Source organism: Sorghum bicolor, chromosome 1, assembly GCF_000003195.3.
Source record: "Sorghum bicolor cultivar BTx623 chromosome 1, Sorghum_bicolor_NCBIv3, whole genome shotgun sequence".
NCBI lineage: Eukaryota > Viridiplantae > Streptophyta > Magnoliopsida > Poales > Poaceae > Sorghum > Sorghum bicolor.
Window position 1 is genome coordinate 60,183,847 of NC_012870.2, and position 21,666 is coordinate 60,205,512.

At 38.2% G+C, this 21,666-nt stretch overlaps 1 protein-coding gene across 2 annotated transcripts; it reads right to left on the reverse strand.

Annotated features, from left to right (window-relative positions):
- Window positions 442–13,532, reverse strand: LOC110431745 (MADS-box transcription factor 56-like). 2 transcript variants are annotated; one of them, XM_021451236.1, is made up of 8 exons: window positions 13,261–13,532; window positions 12,873–13,124; window positions 2,217–2,295; window positions 1,617–1,678; window positions 1,428–1,527; window positions 1,273–1,314; window positions 1,145–1,186; window positions 442–830 (listed from the first exon to the last, which is right to left on the reverse strand). In XM_021451236.1, exons 2-8 carry the CDS (start codon window positions 13,055–13,057, stop codon window positions 663–665), a joined length of 678 nt encoding a protein of 225 aa, XP_021306911.1. In that variant the 5' UTR covers window positions 13,058–13,124; window positions 13,261–13,532; the 3' UTR covers window positions 442–662. The 2 variants fall into 2 exon arrangements, with proteins under 2 accessions (XP_021306911.1, XP_021306910.1); XM_021451235.1 differs by having other exon boundaries at window positions 442–833; window positions 13,261–13,526.

Sequence of the window (21,666 nt, forward strand, 5' to 3'; positions counted from 1 at the left end):
ACTCAGAAGCGCCTCAGCCTGGGCTAAGCCTAGCTAAGCTAAGGCCGCTCTTTTTTTTTTTGAGCAGATCTAAGGCCGATCTTTCATGACCAGACAGACTAGCCCACACCGGATCTCGGCCCAAAAAGGCCGCAGTGGCAGGCGGCCGAATCTGCTCGCTGCCTCGCTCCAGCGGAACTGCGCCCGCATATCCCATTCCCAGCAATTCTCAAAAAGAAAAAATGCCAGTGTCCAGAGGGCATCACTTTGCGCTACCCTACACGTGGACACGTGCAGCCCTAGCGAGTTGTCGGCTTGTCGCTGTCGCATGCGACATTACAAGTGAACTCTAGAGACTTCGCGGCAGCAGCTGCTCGTGTATAAAAGCAGCGCATCAATGGACATCCAGGCGCCAGATGAGGCAACCCGCAACCCAGATGGAAAAGAGAGCACACAAGCTTGTGTGGGTGTATCCGTGTATGGATTTTCATTTTCAGGCCCCAGAAAGGCTTGCAGGTTTGCAGCTAGCTACCCAGCCGTTTCTTTCATCCACATACTACATACTTTTTTACATTTCCAGCACAACTTTGTATACAAGGTGCAAGTAAAACCATTGGCATGTGCCCTTTGATGATGCTTTCAGAGAGTTTTTATTCCTTTTAGCCGAGCTGAAAATCCGTGGCTCAACCAGAGTCCCTGTTGGAGGAGCGCTCCCTGCCGGGTAATCCTATGTACAGCTCCGTCTCCACGTCCATGTCGTCGTTGCTCGGTGGCGCCGGCAGGTTACGCGGCCAAGGAGGGAGACAGCGGTTCAGGACTGGTGGCGCCTCCGGTGGAGGCTGGAGGTTGCGCTGCTGCAGCGATAAGAACAGCAGGTGAACTTTTACAAAAAGCAAACAACACATGACCTGTTTAGGTTATGTACATACATGATGGCTGTGAGATTGTCTTTCCTGCGTATATTCTGTGTTAAAAACTTAATTTGCAGTTTGCAATGTTAAAGAAAAAAAAACTCAACTCCTGAAAGTGGAGTACCCCACAGTTTTTCAGTCCATCCCTAAACCATTGGGATTAGGAGGGATCAAAGGGGATTGAGGGGGATTTTGACTTGCATTCTCTGCAGTTTGCGATGTTGTGTTGGTTCAAGGTGGTTCGTTTCATTTACCTTATCGCGCAATTCTTTGTTGTCTTTGAGCAGGTTCCTCTCCTGGAAGTGGTAGAAGTAAGAAACAACAGAGGTCAGGAATTGGTTACTAGAGTTTCAGGATACTCTGGGCCCATGCATTATGTTACCTTCTCCTTCAGCTTGGTTATCTGCTGCTCCAGCAGTTGTGTCTGTCAAAACAAAAGTAGGATGCATATCAACTTGGGCGAACAGTATCTTTGTTATCGTCTATGTAGTAATTTCAGAGGCTAGGGTTTATGTGGGAGGTCTGGCATGAACTAACCTTCTTTCCTCTGATGACGTGAAGACTCTTCGCCAGTTTAACCTCCAAATTGTGCAGTTCTTCAATGGAGCATTCTTCTAAATTTTCACCCAAGAACTTTCTGCAACTCGTGTAAAGACAATGAATGGCTGGCCTTTTAGCTCCGAGGAAGAATGCCATTAATCTTTAGTAAAATACATGATTGCTCACCGTTTGGTCTTTTCAAGGGCTTCGAGTCTATTTGCCAAGCTTACAGCATCTGCTTTGACTTGCTGCAGTTTCAGATGATTGAATGTTAAAAGATAAGTACGTGCGCCATCAGATACATTCACATGTCATGAGAGTAAGACCCCAGATATTTGCAGTTCCATTTTATATTGAGAACACTGGCCTAACCTCAAGAAGATTATTCTACCCATGTTTTCAAGTGATGCTGTATAACATTACTTTAATGCCTTGGAGATAAACGTATTCAGGTCAAAATATATTGACCTTATTCCTTACTTTTCAATTAAGCGTGTCAGCATCTTCGTTGCGGTTTATATATAAAAAAACGGTCATGTAAATTCACTTTCGGGTTTGTTGTATTAAGTGAAGATGCCCTAGTCAAAAAATGTGTTTAGTAGACACATCAGCCACAAGAAAAGGGATAGAAACCTGAAATAATGAGCAAATTAAGTATCTTCCGAATAAAAAACATCTCATCGGTATAAAAAGAAGAAAAATAGTTCATATAAGTAGTAGCTGTATCTCATGTTTGTCATAATCAAAACCAGGTAGGTCATGCATACTATGCTGTGAGAACTTCACCTGTATATCTTGTTGAACAGTCTTGTTATTGACATTTTCCCTTGTGTACGTCCTATAACGGTCAATTGTTTTCTGGAGGCTGCAGAATGAAGCAAACAATAAGAAAATAATAATATATTTTTTTTAATAAAAAGTCGAGCATAACATTAGTTGATCGCACTGACAGAATCTTATCATTGACAGAAAGTTAACCTTTCTGGCCAGAATTAGAATACTTAATTGATATATTAGATACAAGGAACTTAGAAAGAACAAAAAAAAATACATGAGAATATGAGCCTTGGCTCAACTCTACTAAAACTATGTACTTGCATGCGAAAATGAAGCAAATATTATTGTATCTGCGCATACTGGAGCTAAGCTAACAAGGAGAAAATAGTGTGCTAGCAATTTGGTTGAAGTTTTAGAATAAATTGTGCATGCTTTGAATAGGTTCTCAAAATTCACCACAATTTGTTTTTTGAAGCTTGTAGTAAACTGAAATTAACATAATATTAGGCCATTTCGGATGAAAAGACAAGAATACAATTAATGCCGAACACAAAAGAATGACCATTTCTTCTGTTGCACGTCTACCAAAGTCCCAAACTCAGCTGATATGAAGTACTGCAGTCTGGAGATGATAATACCATTGTGCTAAAAAGCTGCAGCTGATGCATGATCGAGATAGCTGAGTTTCGCAGTTGGAGTTAGAGTAGGATCAGTAATATGGAGTTCTTGTTGTTAGAAAGACTATTGACCGGAAAATCGATTCCAAATTAGTAATGCCACAGGTGATTAGAAACATACAATAGTGAAGGGTATGATGGCTCATAAAGCTGATCAAAGAATCCTTATATTCAAGAATAAGCAAAATAACCTTGGTGATTTTGAGGGGGAGTAAAACTTGTTTAACCAATTCCAGGGGCTAGATGTGAGATGAAGAGTATCAAAAGGTTGCTATTGTAATCAAGGAAATAACTGTTGCTTCATGTATAGTCCACACATGCATCCTCCTAAACCAATACTATCAGGATACCAATCCTATCATCTTTAGTCTCATGTTCTCATCACTTCTTCAGTGGAACTATTGCAATCACAGTCTAACATTGGATGTTAATTTGGAAGAAACAACAGTGATCCAACCAAAGAGAATTCACAATAAAAATGCAAAAACTTTATGATCTGTAGTTTTTGGTATTATTGACCTGCACCTTTAAGAGAAGGTTGGTGGTGTATGTTTTTCCGTAGGGAAGGAACCAACATTGGCCTTAATTCATGGTGATGATGCTATTTCTGAATCAGAAAAATCATCTTGTATAAATGTAATTGTGCTTATAAAGCCCATAAGCCACTCCATTGACTAAGCATCTATCTCCATATTTGTATGACCCACACAAGAGAAATCATTAAATAAAATCTGTAGATATCTCTATTATTATGTGGCAGTACAATCAATCAATAGTAAGATCAGACAACAAAGAAAAATCAAAGAGGCTGTTCACAGTTATAGCTAATGAAGAGAGTAATCAATGTTAGATGAGGACAACATTTAGGGTGACTATTGCACAAGGAAGAGGTTGCATTTTCAAGTTCAAGTAGGTATTATACTTCTATTCAGTATTCTTTTCCAAGGAGTCACAAAATACAATGAGGGCAATGGCCGGTCCTAACTAACCTTCACCTTTGTCCATACATGCTAAGGTCAAAAATAAAACAATTATCTTTATTTCCCGTTAAATAGTGAAGTTTATTTTAAGTGAACAAATGTGGTACTCCTTTTGCTCCGAGATACTCCTAACTAAGTCCATCTACCCTTCTCCCAATTGCACCAATTATAGGTCCATGATAACTCTAATACACTTTTTTCCTTCATTCTTGCATGTCTACCCCTAGTTAACTGCACACTAGTAAATACCCCAGATGATGTCCTACGATACTTTCAGTCTAAATTGGATATGAAAACTCATCGGATAATTTTTGTCATGATTAGTCGGAGTTTGAAACAATGGAGTGGCCAAAGCTTTAAGTTGGTGGAATAGACTAAACATATTCAACTTGTATACAGGTGCAATACATTAGACGATAATTAAGGGTGTGATCTGGAAGAGTGTCTGCTAAAACATGAAAATAAGAACATTTTGTATTATGTGTTTCCTCATATGTGCCAATCTACCCATTATTCTGTGATCAAAAGGAGGGATAGGATCGATAAACCACTTGCTTTGTGCTTGCCCCTTCTCATAGGAATTTTGGTTTATTTTGCTGCAAAGGCTCGGCTTGCAGGCTCTAACCCCATGGATTAATGATGACTGCTTTGACGATTGGTGGTTGAGGGCAGATCCAATTAGACACAAAGAGGACTCAACTCTATTATAATCCTGAGATCTTTGACAATTTGGATAATCTTACACAGTTGGTGTCTTCAAGATGGCATCTTCAACTTTAGCTAGCACATCATTGCTCACTAAAGAGGAACTAATGGACTGGAGTTTGGCCGAGGCTAAAGGAATTTCTCACCTCCTTACCTTTGTGCTGAATGGGAAACAATAGCAGGCTAAGCTTGGATACATATACTTTTGAATATGGGTACTACTGGGATTTGGTTTTCTCGAACTCAGATCAGACATATATATGGTATTGGATATTCACTATTGTATCTCATATTTGTTTAACAAACCTTTGGGCAGTTGGACAGTTGGGAATTATCAATCCAATTTTCATTCCCAATTCACAGCGTCCCTTGAGTTTGCTATTGTGTGTTTCACAAAGCTTTAAATTTATTATTTATCTCAAAATATCACAAGTACTTCAATTTATTGCAAGTATTTTTGAAATATTGTTTACTCGCAGTTGATTTGCATTTAGTTTTAAAATCCTCAATTAGAATGAGCGAATCCTTACAAAATAAGTGTAAGCTCACCTGGAGGTTGCAAACCTGGACCCCAGCTGTGTGGGAGCTTTACCACTGTGTTCACCCCTTTTCTTTATATTCCATTCATATTTTGGTTTCCCTTTTTTTGCTTATTTTACTTCAAACCAACCTCCTTTCTGTTGATTCTAATCTGAACTATTGTATTAGAAACCTGAGTAGTTTCAATGATAAAGATGACCTCAAATTTCTGGTTGTACACTGTGACCTGAAGGGAAACTATGCTCCACTTTGCATCATCTCTAGCCTATCAGATAACAAAACCTCCAAAATTCCTCTCCCTGTAGCTATGTGCTGAGAGAACAAAAAGAGAGGAATAACAGTTGTAGCTAGATTTAGAAGGGGGTATTCAGTTAGAACTTAGAACACTAGAATGGGGTCAAAAATTTTTGGAATAAGTAATTTGATAGGCAATAGCAAAAGAATTAATGATTCAGAGTTTTAGTGATATTGAAATGAACAAAATAAAATTCAGCGGCAGTTTGCCAAGAGCCCATGTTTATTTGATGATTGTAGCCAATATTTTCCCTAAGTACAAAAAATTTGTGGGCCAACATTGCGTGCATTAATAATGTATAGACATACAGGCAGTGTAGTAAGACCTGAGACATCTCCATTGTCATAGCAGGTACATTTCCAGCAGAAATTACTGCTTCAGTATGACTAGTACACTAATGTGGGAAGACACGATGTTGATAAGCAGTGGCTTAATTACATTATGTGTTTGCTGAAGAAAAATAAATAATTTCGGTGTGGCAACTTGCAGAGACCAGATGCAAGTATAATTATTAGATAGAAACTTGTACATGTGCCATTGCATGTACTGACTTCTGATAATTAATTATGATGTCATGTGATTTTGTTTTCGAGAAAATCAAGTACCTGCATTTGTTATATATTGAGGTTTACCATGTATGGCAAATAAATTCCTTCTATTATATATACCACTGGGATATTCATGCTGTTGTTAAGATGGAAAATGACATAATACTGTGTTTTGCTAATTGGTATTATGAACTTTGTTGTATTAGTGAGATGCACTTTAAAAGACAATATGAGTGTGCTGATCTGAACTCCTCCCTTCACCACTAAATCATGTATTCATTATGAGCAAGGTGCCCCCGCACAAGTAATGTGGCTAGCCTTTTTTTCAGTTATAACATTTAGGATCACTTTCACTTGATTTTTTTTGGCAAACAGTTATGTATGTTTGATTCATTGTAATTATCCTCTTTATATGCATCCCACTGCATCTATGGGCATGAACTTCATGTAGTTTCTATAACGTTTGAGATTTTTACTTAAAACTATCCTTTTGTTAATAGTTTTGTATGATATTTGATTGATTGTTAACCAAGTCAAACAATTCCTTCACCTAAAGCTATTGTTGTATCCCTTCTCTCGTGTCATACCTCTGTTGAGGTCAAATCAAGATAGCCTTTAGAATCCTCTTAATGAGCTCAATTTATTGGTCAACTCTTGTCCAAATTAACACAAATTGTTTGGTTCATAACCATGTTGCTGACATCTTATAAATTCTAATTCTAGATCATCCTATGCAATGTATTGTGTATCTATACTTGCTTCTTTTCTCTAAAACTAAAAGTGTAATAAAATTCATAAACATGTTGCTTGCGTCTATTGGAGCCATTACTACCTCTGATCGGCCTTGTCATCGCGCCAACATCCATTGGTGCCTCAAGCCGTCACAAATAAACTACCAAAAGCTACCAATATCATGCTTGCGACCCATGTGCCATGACATTCTTTTTTGAACTTAATGGCAGGAGCTCTGCCTTTCGATTAAGAGGGTAAAGAGGTTTATGTACAGATCAATAGGGCCAAAGCCCCCAAAAGGATTACGTGATGCCTCCCGCGTTATTGCTCCCTCCCCAAGCTAAAGCTCTTTTTCTTTGCTCGATATCCTCCTTTACCCTTAGTGCCACTTGCATTATCGACTTCTGGGTGTTATTAAAAATTCTCCTATTCATTTTCTTTTATAGGTTCCATAGTGTGTAGATGACTAACCCATTGAAGCACCTTTTTTCTTGTTTCGCTATCTTGGTTGTAGCCTCTTGCCACCAAGACTTCAGGTGAGGTGGGTCTTGAGTGGGGCGGATCAACTGTACATCAAAATTCTCCCATGAAAGAACTTGGCTCCACACTGCCTTGGCGAACAGGCAAAGGAGTGATACGTGAAGGCATGATTCTAAAGGTCCGTTGCATAGCGCGCATTGGTCCTGGTGAGGCCAACCTCTCTTCTAAAGATTATCTGTTGTTAAGACTTTTTACCGCACCAGGATCCAAGCAGACACCTTTCCTTTATTCTCAGCTTTTGCTCTCCAAATAAGTTCATTTCGGAACCCGCCATAGGAACCTTGGAACTGGATCCTGTACGTTGAATGAGTGGAGTAAGAAGCATAGGTTGTCCACCTCTAGACTATGGAGTCCCGAACGCTTAGTGTCAACTAGATGCTTTGGAGCCTTATCCAAAGGGAGACAAACTCCTCGACTTGGATAGCAGAGGTGATCCTATCCCTTAGCGAACGGATCCAACTATAGTTGTCAAGCTCCTATTGGACCGATTTGTTATTCCTTCTCAGCAAGTCAAACAAGTTTGGTGCCAAATATTTGGGTGCTTCACCGTCCAACCAGTTGCTGTGCTAGAAATGGGCCTTTTGCCATCGCCAACCGTGACCTTAGTTGATGAGTGGAAGAACAACCGGTCGGCTTCATTGCAAGGCAGCTCTACGCCCGTCCAAGGAAGAATCTCCTGATTTTGTTGATTTTCTTCCTGGCCCAAGCTGCAAGGTGGAACACAGTAAGGTGGTAGTTCGGTATGGAGGAGAGGACCGAGGAGACTAGAGTGAGGCCATGTTGTGACTATGTATGTTCTCACTTGTAACCAGCTAGCTTCTCATGAAGAAAAAACAAATGATGTGGGTGTGTTGCTCACGAGTTTCTCACGCATGCGTAACTAGAAATAGATGGACCAATTACACATAAGATACCAAAAAGTTGATATGCTTTCATGATTTCATCATAATCTCGATCGTTGGTACATATTCCCTCCCCTAGGTTGCAGCCATAAAAGTCATCATATTTGAGCCACGCCCATTTGGATCGAGACATTCTGATTGTTTATTTTCCCTTCCTGATGACGTTATTGATGCCAAAGCTTTCAAGATAGAACAAGCATAAAGGGCAACTCAATGAGCTCAGGGCTAAGTTGCGAGGACTAAGATTGCAAGGTATAGAGCATGGAAGGCGAAGAGAGCAGTGTGAAGATTGAAAGTGCTTTCATGATTTTTTTTCATGGGTGTGCTAAGGCATTTGTATCCAGTTTGGATAGATCATGTGCATGAATATAACCCCTACCAAAGGCATTCCATGTGGTTTCCTTGAATTTTATTACCACGGCAAAATTGAATTGTAGTATTGAATTAATTAAATATTATTATCTCTTTCCATACTTGTTCTATCTATACTGGATTCTTTACTTTTTTTCCTATATATTTTGATAGATCTAGACCACTACAATCTAGATCTATAGGATCATTGTGATTGTTTTTGGCCTTCGAGAGTAAAAGAGATGACTATTTTATTTACACTTTTAGGTTAGTTAGATCTATGACATTATAGATTATGTCACTCTTCTGAGTTATACCATTTACTATTCTTCATATTAGACCGGTGCTTTTATAATTCTATCTAACTAAGATCTATGCCATATGTTTCGGATGTAGTTTGATGCACTCTTAGGCTACCATATTTTTGTATGGACAAAAATGCCCATGTTGTGTCCCTCTCCCACATGCGTGGGCCTCATTCATAAAACTCATCATCTACTCCCTCCCACAAAATCTTTACCTCCCTCCCTACCTACCTCTCCTCTCTCAATGTCTCCACATGTAACATGGTGAGTGCGAGCACAATTGAGAAGCCCATGACAATGGGACCAACGAGCGCGGAGTTAGAGAATGCTCGCCTCAGCGTGGTGGTCAAGTCAATGCTCGATGGTGTGGTCGACCTCATCTCCCTTTTCCTCCTTGGTGATGTCTACATTGTTAAAACCTCCCGGGTCTCCCAAGCTCTTCGCTACAATGCTCTCTTGCATCTCACTTAGTGGTAGTAGGGATAGAGCGCTGAGCTCACCATGTGGTGTGTGCTCGTCATCATCGCATAGTGCTTGATCTCACCGTGCTCTATGGGTTCAACTACCTTTGGGAATGCCAAGTCAAGCACAAGGAGTAGCACAGTGAGGCCAACGTCAGCAGTGAATGCAAGAGTCAATGCTAGAAAAGGGGAAGGAGGTCTTACACCCATCATTTAGGGTGGAAAAAGAGATGAGGTCAAGCATGGCAGCCACAGAGGGGGCTAAAGAAGTAAGACTGATAGAAAGAAGAAGACCATGTGGGCACTTTGGTCTATACAAAACTGTAGCCGCTATGCAACTCTTGCACATGGGCCTAACACTATCAGATATATATAAAATGGGACGGTTTAGAGAGGTGAGGAATTGTAATGACACCGTTTCAATATGATCAATAGTAACGGTATAACTCAAATGTGACATTTATAATGAAAAATATTCAATTAACCCTAACTTTTAATTAATAACTTACACTAATACACCAAATTTTAGGTGTTTTCCAACATAGGAAAATTAAACTACTATTGAAACTTGAATTTATCTATTTAATTATTGAATTTTATATAGACTATTTATTTGGATTTTTTCTTTCCAATTCGTTCGGAGACCAACTATTAGTTTTCGTAGTTATTTAAATTTTGGCTTCACCGAGATGAACTCTTAATTAGGTACCTTTTGCTTTCCAACTCGTACGGAAATCAAATTTCTAATTTTCCTAAATTTATTATTATTCTGAATTCGCTATTTACTAATTGCATTAGACAAAGACTCGTTGCTTTAATTTATGCTATTAGATTATTATAAAATCAAACGTTGTTGGCGCTTTTATTTTTGAGTTATGTGAAAATTTCTCCATGAATGTGATGGCTTTTTTTAACACTTGTAACTAGATAATAATAGATATAATTATATATACTTCTTAGGTTAGTCTCAATGAAAAGTTTCATAACACAGTTACATACCAAGACTGCCACATCAGCTTTTGTGTTGGTAGTTGACACAACAAGTTTCATCTAGATGACACTCTATGAAACTTTCTCTTTCCCTCTCTTCGTAATTAACCTGCTTACTCAACAAATTTAATGATGTGTTATAGCATTAAATGAGAATGAAGCTCATTTGAAACTCCTATTGAGACTAGCCTTATAATAACTTGCAAGCAAAATCAACATGCAGGTCGAGTGCAAATTTTGGGGGCTGTAACAATGGTTCTTCACCTCATGCTATGGGTTTCTTCAAGCAAAATTCACTAGGCTACAATCTGAAAAACTACAGTGTGACAAGAACAAAACCAAATCTCTAGTAAGGAACATTGATGCCATTATCACATGCTTCATTCAAGCAAAACTTGGCACTAGTCTGTTTTTATTTCGAGAGATAATTGGACGTGTACCTACAGCTAAAAATATATGGATATTATTGTTTTCAAATGTAGGTATCGTCTCAACAAAAGCTCCAAACTGTGATGTAAGATAGCTTGACCTAATGATTAATCTAGCAACCTATACGCAACATACATGACTCTAGTTCTCTATAACTTCATAACTCTCTTACACTTCAGTTAGAGAAATATTCAGAAGAACAAGATCATTAATAGTCAAGGATAAGGGTTAACTGAATGAGGGCTCAAGAAATATTCAGAACAACAAGATCATTAAGTCAAGGATAAGGGTTAACTGAATGAGGGCTCAACTAAGCATTACATGGTCTGGAAAAATTCATATTACACGTAACACACTTGATGATTTCTGTAATCTCTCCTAATCAACCAGTACTGATAAATGAAACCTCATAACCGAGGTGTATCATCTCAAGAACTAACCAAAGTAAATCAGATTCACTGCAACCCCAGTAGTAACATGTTCAAAATATGTATAATACTGTTTACTGTTGGAGAAAACCAAAGTGAATAAAGAGAATGGCTCCAGCACAGTAAAAAACATCTTGAAATGTATGAAAGGGAGAATATGTCACACCATGTACAGTTTATGATTCCTAACAATAAGTACTCATATTAGCTTATATATTATTATATCATCAAACAATGGACTGTCAAGGCTGAACCAATCCGAAAGATTTGTGTAAATATGGGCATGGAATGATGTACGACAAGAATTGATTGCGTGCGTAAACTTGGTTGGAACTTGCTGGTTGAAAAAACTATTCATCAGAATATGTTATAGATTATTAATTAAGCATCAACCAAGCATATGTATTGGATAAAACCGTCAAGATATGATAACCAAACCAGACAGTTTGTTTTCATATGTTCATATAAGGGTCGATATACAATGATTTCATATACATATAAAGACATTAAGAAGTCAAGTCAGTTTAAAACTTTAAACCTAACCTACCCAAAGGAAGACTAAGTTGGAATCCGGCCTCACGGTAAAACAGGTGAAACTAACTGAAACTAAAGCTCAGCAGAGAAGCTGAAGACATTCAGGTCACCAGACTATTTGTCATAAAATCGAAGAAAGAAATCTTGCTGAAACTACAATATATCGCAATATCGCATGTACTATATTTCTTAACCTTTGGATGAAACCAATAAACCCAGACCAAAAGCACGCAAAATAAACCAAAGAATTAATACTATGCTAGTACAAACTGTAGCCAACGTCACAGCAAAATGACCGGTGAGTCCCAAGCCATCATACCCTCGTCCGGAACTGATGTGATTGGAGAACACAAACAAGAAAAGTCAATTGGCACCACCACTAATCCATAGCAAGAAAAGATTGTTTCCAAAAAACTCCTACAAACCAAGAAAAAAGTGCCTTTGGCTGGCCGGAGGAACAAGGCAAGCGACCAGAAGTCACATGACGATGTTTCTCCGTTTGTAGCCGGAGCAGCTATCCTTCCACGCAGTCACTGGGCACGCCTGCCTCTTTTTCCACTCACTCACTCTTGCTCCTATTGGCCGCGCATTAATACAGGACTTTGGCATTGCATTGGGTTGCCCCCATGTACGATTTCTTCAGGCTTTAATTGTTTTTCCTGCCGGTCCTGCTGTTTTCAGCCAGTCCAGCCAGGTATCAAATGAGAGGAGACATGAAAGCAGGGACGATGGACATGGGGTGTGGCTGGTGGGGTGAGCGAAAGGAACAGTAGCAGCAAAGGGGCAGGAGAGAGAGAGAGAGAGAGAGAGAGAGAGAGAGAGAGAGAGAGAGGAGGAAGAACGCTTGATGTGCATCGAAGCCGTACAGATATTTTTTGGGGGAGCTGAGGGTGGAGCAGGCTCTACAGGAGTTCGCGACTTCCAATAATAGCAAGCGTGGGAAAACCCAGTTGAACCAAATCCCAGAAAAAAAATGCCCCCAAGCGTTGGAGCAAAGACGAACCCAACCGCAGGAAAAAAACCCAGTTCAACGAATTAAATCCCAGAAAAAATCAAGTGAAATTCACCACCGACAGTCTGAAATCGAAGGAGCAACTGCTGCGCGCGGCCCTGTTGCGGAGCGCAACGAGCTAGACAAACGGACGATGGAACGCGCGGGACTCGTATTCATTCAGATTCGTCGAAGCAGGCCGGAGGGAAGGAGAAGGATGGCATGCAAGAGGAGGGAGGGAGGGAGGACGCACGCACCTGGCGGCGCTGGCGAACTCGTAGAGCTTGCCGCGCGGGGAGAAGACGATGAGCCCGACCTCAGCGTCGCAGAGCACGGAGAGCTCGTAGGCCTTCTTGAGCAGCCCGTTGCGGCGCTTGGAGAAGGTCACCTGCCGGCTCGTCGCGTTCTCTATCCGCTTCAGCTCCGTCTTCCCCCGCACCATCGTCGCCGATCCCTCCCTCCCTAGCTCCGCCGCGGGAGCGGCCGAACCCAATCCAGGGACGCTGAAGCTGCCCGAACAAGCAAACCAACCAACCAACAGCAAACAGTGAGGTGAGATGAGGAATTTTTTTTAAAAAAAACGAGAGGATCAGAAGCCACGGGACGAGACAAAACTAGGTAGATCTGAGAGGGGAGGGCGCCCACCAAAAATGGCAAAGCGAAGGAGGCAAGCAGGCAGGCGGTGGTGAACTGGCGGCCGCCGCGCGCGCGCGCGGCCGGCCTCCGCTTTCCTTTCTGGTGCTTGCCCGCCCGTGCACGCGCGCGTGTGTGTGGAAACTGTAGACGCGGTGGGGTGGATTTTTATAGTGGCGGGGCGGGGAAACTGCGTGAGCCGGAGGAGGAGGAGGTGGACTGGTGGTGGCGGTGGAGGCCGACGCTTGCCCGTTTCGTGGTGGACGCCGGGGTGAAACGGGTGAGGCGACCGCTAGGCGCGCGCGAGGGTAAAAAGAGGAGGACGGGACCAGGTGAGGGAGAGAGAGAGGGAGCCCAAATAAAGAAGGCGATCGCGCGAGAGGTTTACCCTCCTGGGCAAAATCGCGATCGGGGTCTGGCCACAGGCACAGGGGCGCGAGCGCGAGTGCGGTCGCCATTGGCCGTCGCCGTCGGTGCGCGGAAATTGAGTGCCTGCCCGGGGTCTCAGTCTCACGCGGGGTGATCGGCCAGTAATAATTCGCCAACGTTGGATATATGGCCTTGTTTAGATTCTCCATCATATCGAATCTTTAAACGTATACATGGAGTATTAAATATAGATGAAAATAAAAACTAATTGCACAGTTTGGTCGGAATTGACAAGACGAATCTTTTGAACCTAGTTAGTCCATAATTAAACAATATTTGTCAAATACAAACGAAAGTGCTACTATTCCTATTTTGTAAAATTTTTTAGAAGTAAACAAGGCCGGTCCTAAAAATTTTTACAAAAAAATTTAGATTCTCCGTCACATCGAATTTTGTGGCACATGCATATAGCATTAAATATAAATAAAAAAATAATTAATTTTATAGTGTAATTTGTGAGACGAATCTTTTGAGCCTAGTTAATCCATGATTGGACAATATTTGTCAAATACATACGAAAATGCTACAGTATCTATTTTATAAAAAAAAATTAGAACTAAACAAAACCATACTTTCTCAGTATAGGATTTAGAAGTCGTCTAGGACAATGACACATGGTCTCCAAAACCAAACTCTGACTTCATATTTGTATAAAAATATTTAAGAAAAAATAATATATGTATACTTTTATGAAAGTATTTTTCAAGACAAACCTATTCATATAATTTTTATATTTACAAACTCAACAATTTAAAAGTTATTGATAATTTATATTTTCAATGTTTGACTCAAACCTTGTTTAAAACGACTTTTAAATCCTATACGGAGAGAAGAGAGTATATAACAATTTGCCACTGTCACGTGTGAATGGCAACCGAGAACCAAGCGTAGATCTGCTGCTTATGTTTTTTTTAAAGAAAACTTGATGTCTACCTGGATTTAAGACTCTAATCTGGCTTGACATAATTTATTCTAAGATTTAACAATGCTATTCTTTTAGTGGTATTCGATGTGCTCGTCGATAGTAAGTCACTTGTGTTGACTTCGTCAATCTCGGGATTTGTCGATATAGCTCAGTTCTTCGTAGGTATTTATACGAGTATGGTTTGTGTGCATGCCTCGGGTGAGTTTTTGCCCGTTTATGCATGCATTCATATCTGTAACTGGGTCTCACTGCTAGAAACTCATATTTCCTTGTCGGTTCGAAACCAACAGAGAAATGCCGAAGACCGATAGTCCGTATATAGACATAAAAACATCGCCTCCCTGTCGGTTCACGTATTTTTTTTATCGGTACGCCATCGACGAGAACATAATGAGGCATCAGGTTTCATCCGGAGCCGACAAAAAAATATGTCGTACCAACAAGAAATTAATTTTCCTGTCGATGACTAAACACCAAAAAACAATGACTTACCGACAGGAAAATTACTTTTTCCCTCGGAGATAGACCAACAGAAAAAAAACTAGTTTTCCATCAACGTGTAACCGACAGATAATTTGTACATATTGACAGAAAATATGTTGTTTGTTCTAAGAAATGCCTAATTTATTTACAATTTCATCCAAGAACTCATTCATGAAATTAATAATTTTCTTGTCAGTTGCCAAATTTTCCTGGCGTTTTACCCCACCCGACACGATATGTTAATTTTTCTGTCGGTTGTGTTTATACCGACAGGAAATTTTTAGTTTTTAGTAGTGTCTCACAAAAAAGAACATGTGAATGTGCTGTGACACTTGTGTCAACGAGAGAGTCGACCCACTTTGAGTGTCTTAGATTATCTCATGTGTTAAGCCGTTTGGAAGGCAGAAATATAATCCATTTTCCATGTTTTTATGTAAAGATAAACTAATTTTGATAAGTGCATGTACTGTTTTTGTTAAATACATGTATTCCACACAAACCCTAGTGTGAGAGTGATTGCCATGTTCCAAATTGCCATTTTTGGATGTAAATAGTTTACACCAAATAAAATGAATTATTCAAGATTTAGTTAGCGAGTAAACAAATTAGTGACAATAAAACTGCTTTTACAAATCTTCCAATTTATTTGACATGGTGGTGCTTCACGTCAGTTGCATTTGGTGGTTATGTATGAAAAGATTTCAAAATATGTTTAGGAGACGGATATCTATCTCTCGTTTTTTTAATATTTAAACTAGCAATGATTTTTTTCTTATGATTGAAATACTTTATTTGGATTCCTCGTATCCTAATCCAACTTTGGGACTTTTCTCTAATTTTGGAGAATTTTCGTGGTTTCAAAGTGACTTCACGGATTTTTTTTAGAATTATTTTTAAAATAGAAAATATATCACAATAATAATAAAACTTGGAACTTTTCAAAATTCTATTAATATATGTCGACGTTCTCCGCGATCTCGTCATTATAGAACTAAACATCAGTTCAAGCTGCTTCTCGTAGCATCATAGATCTGAAGCCAAAGTTTAAAAACCTGCAAACTTCAGCGAGCTTTTCCGATGAGTCTGTCAAAGTTCCGGTGAAAACCAACTCCACCATGACGTTCGGTTGTTCACTCCGTTGCTCGGTGACATGTTTTGAGCGTGAAGCTTTGTTTAAGGCAACGATTCAGCCGGCTTCGAAGATGCATATTAAAGTTGTCTTAAAAGACATGTCCTCGGTCATTATAGCTGAAGCAGCGGCGATTTCCCTGGCCGCCAAAGTTCTCAATGCTCTGCAGGTTCATGAAGCTTACATCCTCTCAGACAATATTGTACTTCTACAGTATCTCGGTGAACAGGACCGTATCCATCCCCTGATTGGAGAATGAAGACTTACATACAACATTTTGATGAAGCTTTACAAACTTCTTCTTTTTCTATCTCCAAGATTGACAGGAACGACAATGATGAAGCAGATTTTCTGGCTAGACAGGTTCTTTTGTATAATTTAGATCTCTCTCAGGCCCTTCAAGCTGAATGTGCTTCCCAGGTCCATGGTGACCAATGCCCTGTATTACAGGCGCTGAACTTTGTTTCCCTTTCTTCTGTAACGTTAATCACAGCATCTTGCTGTTAATAAATGCATCTGTTTCTTGTCAAAAAAAAAACGATTTACACCACAAACCCATTGCTACATGGGTCATGTCGTTGTTATCTATTCCATATATGTATTAGAAAATATTTGCTAACATCCGTATTCGTGAAATCTCTCTATATTCTTTTATAAGACGTGTATGCATACCAAAATTCGAACTTTAAAATCTTTGACAAAAGTTTGGATAATAATTTTGTAATTATTATAATACAAAAATGATAAAATTATATTTGTAGTTATTATACTATTCAATTATCATAAGTTTATAAATAGTATAATACAAAATAACTAAATAGTCAAACTGTAATTCGGGGACCCTGTTATATATATCAAGCCACGTCTTATAAATAAAAGAAAAACAAAGGTAGAAGTACTAGGTGAAACCATCTCAAAGTTATTTCTGTGACTAGCAATATAAATTTTGCTATTTTACTTACTTCTACAATTAAAAATATTAAAATTAATGACTAATAATATTATTTATTTTGTCATACTAATAAGGATATATAAATTAAATTTGAATTATTTTTATAAAACTAATGGCATTAATTTAATATGCATTATATTATGTTAATTTTGGCTAATGACCAATGATATATAATATGTACCATTAAAAGTATTTAAAAATTATGGCTAATAATATTAATTTAATATTAATAAAATTTTATTTAATTTTTATATAATAACGACATTCATTTAATAATTATAGTTATGTTAGTTTTAGTTAATGTGACCAAATGATATATAATGTAGTTTTTTAATGGTTGAAAGTATTTAAGAATTGTGCTTAGAAACATATTAGAGTTGTGTGATTGTGTCTATGAGTAATTAGTAACTCATGTTTTATCTTAAGTACTAATGATGCACACATAATTAATAATGATTATTAGCTTATAATTTAAATGGTTAATATGATTATTGATTTATAATTAATATGATACTCCCTATCGTCTTGAAATACGAGGTATTCAAGCAATTTTCAAACAAAACGAGAAGTCTAAGAAAAGACCACCTTGCCCCTCATCCTAGAAATTACTTTCCTTATTACTAGATAGCTATTTTGGGTGACACTGAGTTTGAAAAGAATCACAATATTTACTTACAAAAAAGAATAAGGAGAGAGGGAGTTAAGGACCCAAAATACCTTATGTTTTTTGTATAATTTTGAACTATAGATCCTTTATATTTCAGGACCGAGGGAGTAGTTAGTATGATTAACAACATAGTTATATTATTCTTTATCTATATGTATATGGATTTAGTATACCTATTATATTTTGACATCTCGTTGCACGATTTGCTTTGTAAAATCATTGGATACATAATAGACAAACAAATTTAAGTGTATATCTGAATCCAAATTCCTAACCAAACTATTGGTTTTATTTTAGTATGTGAGGATATTCAATTGTCGCTATATCTCAGATAAAAAAAATATGATAAATAGTGATATTTGTATCATTGGTGTTTCACATTTTAGTTTTTCAGTATATTCACATAACCTAACTATGCAGTGAGAACATAGTTTAGATCTTACTCAAAACGCCAAAGGGTAACCTAGTGGTTATAAGAGGCTCATTAGCTGGTTCTGGGTTAGACTCTTCATAGAAAAGAATATTCTAGAATTTAACAGGGTTATGCCTTCAGTGATAGACGATATTTCCATCAACAATGAGACGTCTATAGTGACTTTATCAATCTTGAGAATTTGCCAGTCTAATCTTAAAAAATGCTCATAGTTGTAGGGTTGGTGTGTGTATTCATAGGATGAGTGTGAGTGTGTTATATATATCATGTAATAAAAAAATCTTACTCAAAACAATATCGCTTTTTAGTTGTGGTACATACATGCAAAATTACAATTGTCAAAGCAACTCCAACCCACCTCCTACTTAGGCTCCCATTTTCCATGCCCTCTTAAATTATAGTTTCAAGGGACTTAATTTAAAAAAATCAACTCCAATTCACCTCCTACTTGGCTCCTATTTTCCATGTCCTCCTAAATTATAGTTTCAACCCCTCACATCTAGAACTCCCTATCCTACTTGTTTAGGAGGTGGATTAGAGTTGGGTCTTAATTTGAGCTCCTACTTTTTTATCATAGCATGTAAATAAAATTTAAAAGGCTTAATTTAGGGACTTGGGTAACGGTATTTCAGCCCTGTTTTGCTCCGGTTTCAACTCGCTAGCGAAAAGGCAAATTAAGTCTACGAAGTCCAGCCGGTTCCGTCTCCCGTCACTCCTCTCCACGTCACTTGCCTCCCAGGCTCCCAGCGACCTAGACGCGCATAGCCGTGAGAAAACCAACGCCGGTACCAATATCATTCTATTAAGGGGGTGTTTGGCACTGCTCCACGAACTCTGCTCCACAAACTCCATTATGTAGCAGCTCCACAAAAAATTAGAGTTCGTGGAGTACCTCTTTAGGTGCTCTCACAACTCCACCTTTTTTCTCGAACTGAGTGCGTGGAGCTGAAACCGTTTGGCTAAAAAAACTTGGAGCGGAGCTAAAAAAACGTGGAGCAGAGCAGTCCCAAACACCCCCTAAGCCAGTATTAGTGGAGGTTTCAGGAGGATGTCATGCACATTTATTAGAGTGCCATATCAGTAAAATTGTACTTTTGCATGAAACGAAGAGGAGAGAGAAGAAAAAAATGAACACTGTAATATATTTTCGTTTATATTTGACAAATATTATCTAATCATAGACTAAGGCCTTATTTAGTTCTTTTTTTTTGCAAAAAGGACATTATAGCACTTTCGTTTGTATTTGACAAATATCGTCCAATCATGGACTAATTAGGCTCAAAAGATTCGTCTTCCAAATTACAGGTGAACTGTGTAATTAGTTTTTATTTTTGTCTATATTTAATGCTCCATACATACATCTAAAGATTCGATGTGACGGAGAATCTAAAAAATTTTATAAATTTTTTTGAAACTAAACAAGGCCTAACTAGACTCAAAAAATTCATCTCGCAAATTACATGTAAATTATATAATTATTTATTATTTTTATCTATATTAAACGTTCTATGCACGCGTCACAAAAATCGATGTGATAGGAATTTGAATTTTTTTGCATAATGTTTTGGAAACTAAATAAGGCTGTAACCTAGCTAACTATTATATATAAGTGGACTAATATATTGACCGTAAGTTTTTATAGCTAATAGTTGGCTATATTATTACCTTACTCGTAGGAGGAGTACTCGCTAAACTATTGTGTCTAAAAAAATCCAGATAATTTTTTTTTGAGAAAATTCAAAATGTCTATGCGTAGAGCTTCCAGCCTTCCGCACCAAGTTGGACTGTTGGGCCATGCGATGCGACGGGTGCCAATCCCATGAAATGCCGGGCCCGCGGCCGCGTACGAGGGTCGGTCGGTCGGTCGTCTGGGCCCGACGCGTTGTACGGAGGAGGGCTCTCCGAGAGCGACACGTTGACGGGGCGCGCCTGGCCGCCCGTGCCACTCGCTGGGGGTGGTGATAGGGACGCTCGAGCCCTTTCACGTGCCAGCACGGGCAGGGAGTGACACCTAGCCAATAAAAAAATTGCTATAATTGGTACTAGTAGTACACTTGTGCTTATCAGCTGGAGCATTTCTAGCTTGGGCTTTTTTTATTCACCCAAAAATTAAAAATTAAAAACTTTTCAAATTTTTTTGTGAATCTTCCGACACATATATATAAAGCATTAAATATAGTCAAAAATAAAAACTAATTACATAGTTTGGTTATAAATCAAAGAGAGAGACAGAGAGGTTATTGGTGTGTGGTACTCTTTGAAGAATGCAACTATAAGATTCGTGTTCGTGAATCTGGTTCTAGTTTAATCAATAGTATTAGTATTATGTTGCCAAACAAATTTATTATAAAAATCTATTTTATACCTAATCTAATAATATTTATTTGTACTATAAATGTTAGTATTTTTTATATACATTTAGTTAAAGTTTAAAGTATTTAACTTCTCAAAAATGAGAATTGCATTTGTTTGTAGACAGAGGGTGCAGTAGGGTTGAAAACGGCTTGGTGGAGATAAACATGGTCCACAATTAAGATCGCGTATTGAACACGCAAGCTTTTTATTGGGCATATTGTTGGTGTGTGTTTTATTTTTATATGATATATATATTAAGGTTATGTTTAGCATAACTCAACTTTATCAATGAAACTATTTTTTTGGAAAATACTTTCACAAACGGTTTTCTTGGTAAAGTTAAGTTGTTTTAGAAAACTCTTAGCAAAATAGTTTCATATACACAAAAAAGAATAAAAGGCCCTAGTACCATTGTATTTTTTGTTTTATCTACTCTACCTGTGTGTTTTATTTTTATACAGTGTATATCAAGGTCCCGTTTTTTTTATTAGTACATCAAGGTCCCGTTGAGCACAACTCAACTTTGCCAATGAAACTTTTTTTTGAAAAATACTTCCACAAATTGTTTTCTCGGTGAAGCTAAGTTGTTTCAGAAAAACTCTTGGCAATAGACAAAAAAGAATAAAAGACCCTAATACCATTATATTTTTTTGTTTTTTCTACTCTATCTACGAGTTTTATTTTTATACGGTGTATATCAAGGTCCCATTTAACACAACTCAACTTTACCTAAGTTGCTTCAGAAAAACTCTTGGCAAAACAGTTTCATATAAACAAAAAAGAATAAAAACTAATTCCATTATCTTTTTATTTTTTCTACTCTATTTCTTCCACCCATTTCTTCATGGACTGTGAAAGGTTCTTGTTTGGTTTTGAAAATTGAGTGACAACCTATATGTGTTTATATGAAACACATCAATTAGTCCACAGGTAAATATGTGATGAAGGAGCTCATTGCATATGAAACATGACAGAATCATATGACTAACGTGAAGAAGATCAAGACAAGGCTTGGCTTGATGGACTTGTTGCAAGCGTGAAGGAC